The sequence below is a fragment of the Carcharhinus amblyrhynchos genome, chromosome 5 (assembly GCF_965287045.1).
Source record: "Carcharhinus amblyrhynchos chromosome 5, sCarAmb.v2.hapA, whole genome shotgun sequence".
NCBI classification, from domain to species: Eukaryota; Metazoa; Chordata; class Chondrichthyes; order Carcharhiniformes; family Carcharhinidae; genus Carcharhinus; species Carcharhinus amblyrhynchos.
Genome location: NC_137328.1, coordinates 61996122 through 62008874, shown reverse-complemented (window position 1 = coordinate 62008874; position 12753 = coordinate 61996122). Strand labels below are relative to the sequence as shown.

General features: G+C 41.3%; 1 protein-coding gene across 1 annotated transcript in view; it reads left to right on the top strand.

Annotated features, from left to right (window-relative positions):
* pcsk5b (proprotein convertase subtilisin/kexin type 5b) overlaps nucleotides 1-12753 on the top strand; it is a 338718-nt gene that overhangs the window by 297258 nt on the left and 28707 nt on the right. The window contains exon 29 of the mRNA XM_080188893.1: nucleotides 1289-1487. Within this exon, the coding sequence (XP_080045019.1) occupies nucleotides 1289-1487 (199 nt within the window). The remainder of the gene's footprint in view (nucleotides 1-1288; nucleotides 1488-12753) is intronic.

Below are 12753 nucleotides of genomic sequence, written 5' to 3'. Positions count from 1 at the left end.
ATAACAATGATTCATTTGGTTTCTCAAAAATAAAACAGTGTTCATAATAAAAGCAAAATACTGTGGATGCTGGAAATCTAAGATAAGAAATAAAATTGTTTGCCGCGTTAGAGGCGGTGGTGGACACTGCAAATTTCTGTTAGTAACACACAAAAAAAAACTCATTTGAGGAAATTAATTTAAAGTCAATTCAAAGAGTGTTGTAAATGAAAATTTGAAAATCATAGCTCCAAAAGTCTACCTTCCTTCTTGCACAGAGATTGTGTAAACAGGGCAAGGTGAGGGTAGGGGAGACAGATTTGGACCAGAACCATTTTGTGCACTTTTCTGGTTAGAATTCAGAATTACATCAGAGAGGAGAAAGAAGGTTACATAATGTTAACATGGCACATTACTTCATGACATTAGGATGTACAAATACAAGCTGGTGTAGCCATTCGAAAGTTCATTAGATGGCAGGAAAAGACTGTAGAGGGACATTTTAATACCTAGACAGGAGGTCAGCAGAAACTCAAGCACCACATGCCCAGGAAATTCTATGCAAGATCAGTTGGTATTAACTGTCAGCCTCGTTTACGTGTTTCCAACAGAGGGAAATTGAGTGTCCCAGAGACTTCCTGCTGACACAGGTAAGTTGTGAGCTTGAGGGAGGGATGATAGATGAGGTGTAGGTTGGAAGGGTGTCACTTAGTCATAGTTTTGTATCACAGTAAGAGGTCCTTCGGCCCATTGTGTCAGGCACCTATCTATTCTAATCCTATTTTCCAGCACTTGATCTGTAACCTGGCCTTTCAAGGTCTCATCTAAGTGCTTCTTAAATGTTGTGAGGTTTCCTGCCTCTACCACCTTTCAGTCAATGAGTTCCATTTTCCCACCACCCTCTGGGTGAAAACGTTTTTCCTCAAGTCTCCTTCACATCACTTGTCCCTTATCTTAAATCTATGCCTCATGGTTATTGATCCCGCTACTAAGAGGAAAAGTTTCATCTGCCATTCTAGTTTAAATCCTCCCCATCAGCGCTAGAAACTCAGAGGACATGAACTGAGTGGTGAACTGAATGCTCAATGTTAAGTACCTTACTGCCAGGTTTCTATCAGAGTGAGAGTGTTAAAAATTCCCCTTCAGCTTTTGTTTTTGACTGAATTAGCTAAGACTGACAAAATGACCTCAGTTATCTGTATCCATCTTGAGCGTTCACTCCTAATTGTTACCTTGTGTCCCTTGCTACTATTGTATGTGCGATTTCAAAAAACAAGCATAATTCAGGAATCTTTTTTATAATATCCAGGAACGTACCTGCAAAATCAAATTTGTGTCAACGTCTGCCCGCTACAAACCTTTGCCAATTCAGTCACCGGAATTTGTGAGCAGTGCGAAGAAGGATGTAAGATCTGTTCAGGAAACAAGAATAACTGCCAGCAGTGCATCACTTTACAACAGCGACCACTTTACCTGCATTTGGGAAAATGTTTAAGTGAATGTCCATTGTAAGTGTATCCTTTCATTACTGTGCTATTAACAAAGACAATTATTCCAGTGTGGTGAAAGAAAACTCTCTGCCGTTTATTAATGCTGTAACAAATTCAAATTCCAAACTGTGTTGTAAAAGACTAGTTTGGTACAATGTTCCTAGGAATGTTTAACATTAACTCAGATTAACACAGTGTAGTACTTGAAACTTCATTGGTTGGTGATCTCTGCACAGTAGTTGTGTATTTCAGTGGTCAGTCCCTGTATGTTGTGTACTAAATAAGCCCTAATTGCCCTTGAGAAGGTACTGGCGGGCTGCCTTCTTGAATTGTTGCACCCTCTATGGTGTATAGGTACACCAACAGTACAGGTAGGGAGAGAATTATAGCTTTAACTGTATTCTATTCCTGTCCCCATCCCACCTCCAGTCCGTTTACTGCTTGTAGCTCAAAAATCTGTTTAACTCAGCCTCATATATTCAATGGCTCAGCCTTCGCTGTCTACTGGGATAGGGGATTCCAATTGTTAATGATCCTCTGAAAGAAGAATTTCTTCCTCATCTCCATCTTAAATGGGAGACCATTAATTTTGAAACTTTGTTCCCGAGGCCTACACTCCCCCATGGGGGTAAACACTCTCTTAGTATCTTATGCTGTATTTTACCCTGTAAAAACCCTTTAGGATCTTATATGTTCTGATAAGATTACCTCTCATTCTTCTAAACTCCAGTGACTATAGGCCCAAGAGGCCCATCCTTTCCTTTTAAAACCACCCATCCCAGAAATCAGCCTACTAAGCCTTTTCTGAACTGCCTCTAATGTAAGTATATCCGTCTTTAAATAAGAAAACCAAAACTTCAGTAATACTTCAATTGTTGTCTTACCAACACCTGGTAGAATAATAATGAGAATTCCCAACTTTTATACTCCATCCATAGAACCGCTACAGAGCAGGAAGAGGCCACCCAGCTTATCGAGTCATCACTGACTCTTCAAAAGAGCACCCCACCCTTAACCTCCCCCTCTGCCCTATCCCCGTAACCCTGGTTTATCGACGAAACATCTTTGGACATTAAAAGGCAATTTAGCATGGCCAATTCACCTAAGCAGCACATTATTGGACTGTGGAAGGAAACTGGAGCACCCAGAGGAAATTCATGCAGACGTGGGGAGAAGGTGCAAACTCCACTCAAGCAGTCACCCATTTAATTTGATTCGACTTATTATTGTCACATATATTAGTAAACAGTGAAACTATGTACAGCATAGCGTACATAGGGAAGGAAAGGACAGAGTGCAAAATGTAGTTTTATAGTCATAGCTAGGGTATAGAGAAAGATCAACTTAATGCAAGGTAGGTCCATTCAAAAGTCTGATGGCAGCAGGGAAGAAGCTGTTCTTGAGTTGGTTGGTACATGTCTTCAGAGATTTGGATCTTTTTTCCTATGGAAGAAGTGGAAGAGAGTATGTCCAAGGTGTGTGGGGCCCTTGATTATGCTGACTGCTTTGCCGAGGCAGCGGGAAATGTAGACAGTGTCAATGATGGGAGGTTGGTTTGAGTGATGGACTGGACGTCGGTCACGACTCTTTGTAGTTTATTACGGTTTTGGACAGAGCAGGAACCATACCAAGTTGTGATACAACCAGAAAGAATGCTTTCTATGATACATCTGTAGACACTGGTGAGAGTTGTAATGGACATGCCAAATTTCCTTACTCTCCTGAGACAGCAGAGGCATTGGTAGGCTTTCTTAACTATAGCATCTGCATTGAGGGACCAGGGCAGGCTGATGGTGATCTGGACACCTAAAAATTTGAAGCTCTCGACCATTTCTACTTCATCCCCATTGATACAGATGGAGCATGTTCTCCACTATGCTTCCTGAAGTCGATGATTATCTCCTTAATTTTGTTGATATTGAGGGAGAGATTGTTGTCGTCGCACCAGTTCACCAGATTTTCTGGGTGAGACGGTACGATCCTGCTTGAGGCCAATGGAGATTTCAGTTATGGGACCCTTGGCAGCACCAATTCTGAGGTGGTACAGCTCTATCTCTATGTCTTTCCAGTACTCTGTCTCGTCATTGTTTGAGATCCAACCCACAAAGGTAGTGTCGTCAGCAAACTTGAAAATCAAGTTGGAGGGGAATTTGGCCATACAGTCAGAGATGTATAAGGAGTATAATAAGGGGCTGAGGACACAGCCTTGCAGAGCACCGGTGTTGAGGGTGATCATGAAGGAGGTCGTTGCCTATTCTTACTGACAACTGCTTGTGGGGTAGGAAGTCTAGGCTCCAGTTACAGAGGGAGGAGCTGAGCCCCAGGTCACAAAGTGTGTAGTTGGTTCTGTTGGGAATAAAGATGTTAAAGGCTGAGCTGTAGTCTGTGATTAAGAGTCTGAGATGGGTGTCTATGTTATCTAGATGTTCCAGGGTTGAGAGTAGGGCCAGGGAGATGATGTCCGCTGTGGATGTGTTGCAACAATAGGCGAACTGTAGTGGATCCAGGCAATTTGGGAGGCATTTTGATTAATTTGTGCCATGACTAACCTTCTGAAGCACTTCATAATGATGGATGTCAGAGCCAGGTCTTCCAAAGATACTTTTAAAAATGCCATTGTCTTTAATGGGAAGCTGGGAAGCATGAAGAAGATCTCAGTCAAGTTAAAGATTAATGATGATAATCAAGCAAGATGCTTAAAGGCAAGGTTAATGCTGTATTCAATCAGACCTGCAGTACGTACAAAATTAGGGAGGCTGGTCAAGAGGGGAGTCCACAAACCCATTAATGTATTGCTGATGAAGGATTAATTGGTACACAATTATAATGACTTTAAAGTCACCATCAGTCCAGTACTATGTGCAGAGCAATAACCTTTGACTTGATTGATGATTTATTTGCTTGGTTGGCTGGAGGCCAACAATTTGGTAAAGCAAACCTTAGTCAAGCTTACCCAGATGAGCGTGGATCCAAAATCACAACAATATTTGACAATCATGACCAACAAAAGGCTATTCCTATATAAATGTCTTCCATTTGGCATCACGTCTGCATCTATGTTGTTCCAATGTGCCATAGATCAAATTCTAAGCAAATTAAAAGGAGTGCAATGTTAATTAGGTAATACCTTAGTCAGTGGAAAGAATGAGGAAAAACATCTCCACAACCTAAATGCCACACTCCAGAGACCATGGATCTGATCATGGATCAGAGAAAGATTATGGATTAAACTATGGAAAAATAAATGAAAATTTTTCCATTGAATATTTAAGTCATGTAATAGATGCAAAAGGACAGAGGCAAAGCTTTACTGAGGCATTTGCACCTCAAAACGTTAATCAGCTTTGTTTTTTTTTGGGCTTATTAAACTACAATAGAAGTCCCAGATCTAGAGGCTCTCTTTAAGCCTTTACACAACTTATTTCAAAACTAGCAGAAAGCAAAGAATGGGGGGTAAATGGGTGCTTTTCTGGTTGGTGATCAGTGGCTAGTGGTGTGCCTCGGATCAGTGTTGGGACCGCAATTGTTACGTTTTATGTAGATGATTTGGAGTTGGGGACCAAGCGTAGTGTGTCAAAATTTGCAGATAACACCAAGATGAGTGGCAGAACAAAGTGTGCAGAGAACGCTGAAAGACTGCAAAGGGATATAGATAGTCTAAGTGAGTGGGCGAGGGTCTGGCAGATGGAGTACAATGTTGGTAAATGCAAGGTCATCCATTTTGATTGAAATAAAAGCAAAATGGACTATGATTTAAATAGTAAAAAATTGTAGCATGCTACTGTGCATAGGGACCTGGGTGTCCTTGTGCAAGAATCACAAGGAATTGGTTTGCAGGTACAGCAGGTAATTAAGAAGGCAAATGGATTTTTATCCTTCATTGCTGGAGGGATGGAGTTTAAAAACAGTGAGATTATGTTGCAGCTGTGTGAGGTGCTGGTGAGGCCACGCCTGAAGTACTGTGAACAGTTTTGGTCTCCTTACTTCAGAAAGAATATATTGCCACTGGGAGGGGGGCTGGGTTGGGGTTGGGGTTGGGGGGGAATGCAGAGGAGATTCACTAGGTTGATTCCGGAGTTGAGAGGGTTGGCTTAGAGGAGAGACTGAATAGACTGGAGCTATACTCATTGGAATTCAGAAGAATGAGAGGGGATCTTATAGAAATATGTAAGATTATGCACAAATGAAAAGCGGAGCTTGTTCAAGGAACAAATACGGCATGTCCTTGATAGGTACGTTCCTGTCAGGCAGGGAGGAAATGGCCGAGTGAGGGAACCATGTTTCACAAAGGAGGTTGAATGTCTTGTCAGGAGGAAAAAGGAAGCGTATGTAAGGATGAGAAAACAAGGTTCATTTGCGTCGCGTGAAGGTTACAAGGTAGCAAGGAATGAGTTTTAAAAGGGCTTGGGAGAGATAGGAGGGGGCATAAGAAGTCCTTGGTGGGTCAGATAAAGGAAAACCCCAAGGCTTTTTACTCTTATGTGAGAAGTAAAAGAATGACCAGGGTGCGGTTAGGGCTGGTCAAGGATACTAGTGGGAACTTGTGCATGGATTCAGAAGAGATAGGTGAGGTGTTGAATGAATACTCTTCTTCAGTGTTCACTAAGGAGAGGAGCCATGTTATTGAGGATGACAGTGTAATACAGGCTGATAGGATGGAGGAGGTAGATGTTGTGAGGGAAGATGTATTAGCAATTTTGAAAAACATGAGAGTCAATAAGTCCCCTGAGCCAGTTGGGATACATCCTAGGATATTTTGGGAGGCAAGGGATGAAACTGCGGAGCCTTTAGCTTTGATTTTTGGGTCCTCACTGTCCACGGGGATTGTGCCAGAGGACTGGAGAGTGGTGAATGTTGTTCCTCTCATCAAGAAAGGAAATAGGAATGACCCTGGTAATTATAGGTCAGTTAGCCTTATTTCAGTGGTCGGTAAGTTAATGGAAAGGGTCCTGAGGGATAGGATTTATGACCATTTGGAAAGATGCAGGTTAATCTGGAATAGTCACACAGATTTGTGAGAGGTAAGTCTTGCCTCACAAATTTGATTAAATTCTTTGAGGAGGTGACTAAGTGTGTAGATGAAGGTAGAGCAGTTGATGTTGTATACATGGATTTTAGTAAGGTGTTTGATAAGGCTCCCCATGGTAGGCTCATGAAGAAAGTAAGGTGGCATGGGATAGAAGGAGATTTGGCTGATTGGATAAGTAATTGGCTATCTCATAGAAGACAGAGGGTGCTGGTGGAGGGAAAATTTTCAGACTGGAGACCAGTTACCAGCAGTGTACCACAGGGATTAGTGATGGGTCCTCTGCTATTTGTGACTTTTATTAATGACTTGGAAGAGGGGGGCTGAAGGGTGGGTTAGTAAATTTGCTGATGACACCAAGATTGGTGGAGTAGTGGATGAGGTGTAGGGCTCTTGCAAGCTGCAAAGAGACATTGATAGGATGCAGAGCTGGGCTGAGAAGTGGCAGATGGAGTTTAACCCTGGTAAGTGCGAGGTGATTCATTTTGGTAGGACAAACTTGAGTGCGGATTACAGGATCAACAGCAGGGGTCTGAGGAATGTGGAGGGGCAGAGAGATCTGGGGGTTCATATCCACAGATCTCTGAAGGTTGCCATTCAAGTGGATAGAGCCGTGAAGAAGGCTTATAGTGTGTTAGCGTTTATTAACAGAGGGTTTGAGTTTAAGAGTCGAGGGGGTAATGCTGCAACTATACAGGATCTTGTGAAACCACATTTGGAATATTGTGTTCAGTTCTGGTCACCTCACCATAAGAAGGATGTGGAAGCATTGAAGAGAGTACAAAGGAGATTTACCAGGATGCTGCCTGGTTTGGAGGGTAGGTCTTATGAGGAAAGGTTGAGGGAGCTGGGGCTTTTCTCTTTAGAGGTGAGGAGGATGAGAGGTGACTTAATAGAAGTTTATAAAATGATGAGGGGGATAGATAGAGTGGACGTTCAGAGACTATTTCCTTGGGTGAATGTAGCTGTTACCAGGGGGCATAACTATAAGGTTCATGGTGGGAGATATAGGAGGGATGTCTGAGGTAGATTCTTCACTCAGAGTGGTTGGGGTGTGGAATGCACTGCCTGCTGTGATAGTGGAGTTGGACACTTTAGGAACCTTCAAGCGATTATTGAGTAGGCACATGGAGCACAACAGAATGATAGGGAGTGGGATAGCTTGATCTTGGGCTTGGACATAGCTCGGCACAACATCGAGGGTGGAAGGGCTTGTACTGTTCTATGTTCTATGTTCTACCATGAAGGGAATAGGTAAGATAGAGGCAGGAAAGTTGTTTCCACTGACAGATGAAACTAGATTTAGGAATGAGTTGAGGAGGAACTTCTTCATACAAAAGGTTGTGAATCTGTGGAATTCCCTGCCCAGTGAAGCTTTTGAGGCTACTTCATTGAATGTTTTTATGGCAAGGATAGATAAATTTTTGAACAGTAAAGGGATCAAGGATTATGACAAGTGAGTGGATAAATGGAGCTGAATCCACAAAACGATTGGCCATGATCTTATTGAATGGCAGAGCAGGCTCGAGGGGCCAGATGGCCTACTCCTGCTCCTAGTTCTTTTGTTCTTATGTTCTTAAAACAGGAAGTGGGTGAATCAGTGCAATAAAGCTTTCATACAAGCTAAGATGGCACTACTAACTTTTCAGTTTAGTTTATTTATTACTGTCACAAGTAGGCTTACATTAACACTGCAATGTAGTTACTGCAAAAATTCCTACACTCCGGCGCTTGTCCGGATACACTGAGGGAGAATTTAGCATGGCCAATGCACCTAACCAGCATGCCTTTCGGACTGTGAGAGGAAACTGGGGCACATGGAGGAAACCAGGTGACCCAATCCAAGAATGTAACTTGGGCTCCCAGCACTGTTAACCACTGTAACACCATGGCACCCTGAAGTCATGACACACTTTAATCCAAAGTTACCTTTGCAACTGGCTTGGGACACATCATTTTCTGGGGTAGTAGCAGTGATGTTTCACATAATGCTAAATGGTGAAGAGAAACCAATAGCATTTGCATCATAATCCTTGAAGAAAGCAGAAGTGAACTATACACAGATTAGTAAACATTTTTACCAATACCAATATAGCGGAAAATTTATATATTAATGGATCATTGAACACTGACCATGATATTTTGAACATCGGGATTCCATCTCTGGCAGCAAGCAAGATGCAGAGATGGGCATTGCTGTTGTCAGAATACAATGAAATATTATCAATCAAATATTATCAGTTCAAAGATGTGCGGGTTAGGTTGATTGCCCATGCTAAAATTGCCCCTTAGTGTACTTGGATGCTTAGGTTAGAGGGATTAGCGGGTATAATATGTAGGGATATGGGGGTAGGGCCTGGGTGGGATTGTGGTGGGTGCAGACTCGATGGTCCGAAGGACCTCTTTCTGCACTGTAGGGTTCTATGAAATCTCCATGGGGATGTTGATTGACTCTCCAGATTACCTTGACCCAACAAGTCATCAATAAACCGTTTGAATGTAAATATTTCCTCCTTTGAGTAAGTTGACGACACTCTTGCAACCACAGGACAAGTTAAGAAGTATACCAGAAATTATCTGATAATGCCAGAAGTTACGGACATGGTACTTCATAATAAAACCATGGGAACAAACCCGCACTTGAAGCCATTTATTATCTGAAGACTTGAACTATCCGTGCAAGCTAATTGTTTCCTCTGCTGAATGAAGGCCATCATTCCAAAATTATTAAGGAAATGCTACTATACCAACTGTATGAAGGTCATTGTGGTATAGTAAGGATGAAGGAGATGACCAGACCTCAATAGCAAAATCGAGGAGAGGGTCGTATGTGTTCGGTTGGTGCATTAGTTTGAAACCTGCCACCACTAGCGCCATTACTTCCATGGGAATGACCCGAAGGACCATGGCAAAGAGTTCATATAAATTATGCCGGATCATTTTTAGGACAAATGTTTTTCATTGTGGATCGATACATACTCAAAATAGCCTGAAGTCACCATTATGAAGATTACATCTTCAGAGAGAACAACAGAAAGACTGAGTGAGATGTTTGCAAGTTTCAGTTACCCTGAGCAACCTGTGAGTGACAATGGGCCAGGTTTCATTTCACAAGAATTCATAAATTATCAAAAGGAGAATGAAAACCAACACATCCGATCCGCTCCTTATTATCCTACCACAAATGGGCTGGCTGAAAGGTTTGTTCAGACAATGAAGCATACATTGAAAGTAACTTGTGAGCAAGGCTCATTGTCTGAACAACTAAACCAATTCCTAATGACTTCCAGGAATACAACACACTTGAAAACTCAAAGTTTTCCAGCATTTCTCATGATAAAACATCAGTTATGCACAGTGCCCAATTTGCTAAAGCAGTGTAAGGCACGAGAAATTGTTCAGAGGAAACAGCAAAGTTTTAGGGCGAATTATTGTGTTTTACAGAAGGGTCAGGAATTGTTCGCAAGGTACTATACCTCAGTAAGAAGTGGATACTTGCCATTGTCTTAGCACAGACAGGACCAGTCACAAACACTTTTCAAATTCAGGATAATGTAGTGTGGAGAAGACATGCTGACCAACTTTTAGCAACTGGAACTAGTTTGCCAGAGACTGAGTTAACCAAGAATCTGTAACAAACTATACCAAGAGAAGACCTAAACATCCCAGAGAACTTGACAATAGCAGAAACAACTGTGGAAGATGGTACCTCAACTGAAAACACTTTGACATTGAGTAAATCTCCAATCATACAGTCGAGACAATTATGGATGATGCCCAAACTCAACCAAAAACACAATAAAGAGATGCCTGAGCATCTGCATTTATCTGCATTTGACAACCAACAAATCGCAATCCTGCAAAACATCTAACCTCTTGACTATTGTGCTTCTTAATTATTCATGTTGTAAATTGTTATATAGTATTACATTGCAGGAAACTCTGATATAAGGGGGAAGGAAAGTGCTGTACCTTCATGTTTGTTCCTGGTTGGAATGGTAAGAATCCAGTCACATGACACTGATATCATCAGTTGTTTTCTTGGGCAAATAAGCAGTCTATCCTAATAGCCCGTAGAGTAAATATCTTTCCAATAAAGTTCTTGTTTGTTTGTACCTTCGTGGTCTGCAAGCCTATCCTTTAAAAATACCACACTTATGTAGCTTGCTGCTTTTTGAAAGTCAAGAGATAAAGCTAGACATACACCTAAAATAGCGTAAATACCCAATCCATGACACACCCTGCATTTGGGAGGAAGTATTGCAAGACAAAGTTGGAAAGGGGAAAAATGAGTGACTGGAAGATTTGTTCAGCTGGAAAAGGAAGAAATATGCAGTAATCCTCAAAGAAGGGCAGTAATCTTGTTGCAGTTGGAGTTCAGGAAGTAATCAGTTTGGTTGCAGTTTGAATTCGGGGCAGCAAGCTACAGGAAACCTAAGTATTTTCTCATGTTTTAAGCCCTGTGCAGGAGTCACAGGGAGACCCATACTTGAGCTGTGGAATCCAGAGTAGTAAGATCATACTTGACTAGATTTTTGAATTAGGAATTTTGAAGGCAGTGGGCATGAGGCATGAAGATCTGTATAATATGTGCACTTACCACTTTTGCCAAGCGTAAGATTGAATGTCAATGAAAGAAATGCCATCTTTTAAAACTAGCAATGGTTGATGAATGATCTCAAATCCAACTAATGTATTCTCAAAAAGCTGGCAACTGAAAAATATCTGTTAATGTTGGTCTCTGACCAAGAGCACTTCCAAAACAGCTGAATAGGTTGATTTCCTTTTTGGATTTTAGGGTCTTTCTTTGTATTTTGGGATCAAATTCAATAATTCAGTTTGTCTGGCTGAAAAACTGAAAGCCAATAGTTTAAACATATGACATATGAAAATAACTAATTACAAAAGGAGTACAGTGGCTATAAACTGCATCAAATTCTTGCATTCTTCAAATTCAAATTCTTCAAATTCTTGAAAAAAATAATTCTGCTGTATCCTGGGAGATCGTCCACATGTTCTTTTGCAGAGACCCCTGACAGCTGTAGACAGAGCTGTAATTGTTGCCTCACTTCAACTGACTGATTGATATCAAAGTAAAAATGTGACTGAGTAGCAGATAAAAATGTTGACAACATGTTTTGGTTAATTTGATTGAATTGGTTTCTGTTTTATTGAGATATTTTGTTTGCTATTCACATTTCTGACATGTTGTTGCTTTATAAATATGAAATATAATCACATGAAATTTAGCTAATCATCTGCAGAATAGCAAATTATTCATGTGCCTTTGTAATTATCCACTTCAGCCTACTTGGTGGATGCAGCTGATCACTTTGAACTATGTTCTGGTGTGAAACTGCACCTCCAAGTATATGGTTCACAACTTAAAATCTTACAATCCAGGGTTTTCTGAATATTGACAGCTCGGTGGATCCTTAATCAGAAAGTATTATCTTCAAAGAACAATGAAAATTACAGCACAGGAATAGACCTTTGGCCCTCCAAGCCTGCACCGACCATGTTGCCTTACTGAATTAAAACCTCCTACCCTTCTGGGGACCGTATCCCTCTATTCCCATCTATTAATGTACTTGTCAACCCTTAAAAGCCACTAATGTATCTGCTTCCACTACCTCCCCAGGTAGCAATTTCCAGGCACCCACTACTATCTGTATAAAAAATACTTCCCTCATACCTCTCCTTTCAACCTTGCCCCTCGCACATTAACCTATGCCCCCTAGTAATTGATGCTTCCACCCTGGGAAAAAGCTTCTGACCATCCACTCTGTCCATGTCTCTCGTAATCTCATAAACTTCTATCAGGTTGCCCCTCAACCTCCATCATTCCAATGAGAACAAACCAAGTTTCTCCAACCTCTCCTCATAGCTAATGTCCTCCATACATGGCAATATCCTGTAAATCTTTTCTGAACCCTCTCCAAAGTCTCCACATCCTTCTAGAAGTGTGGCAATCAAAATTGAACACTATATTCAAGTGCGACCTAATATGGTTCTTTAAAGCTACAATGTGACTTGCCAATTTTTAAACCAATGTTCTGCCGATGAAGGCAAGCATACTGTATGCTTTCTTGATTACCTTCTCTACTTGTGTTGCCACTTTCAGTGACCTGTGTACCTGTACACCTAGATCCCTCTGCCTATCAATACTCTTAAGGGTTCTACTGTATATTTCCTATCTGTATTAGATCTTCCAAAATGCGTCACCTCACCTTTGTCTGGACTAAACTCCATCTGCCA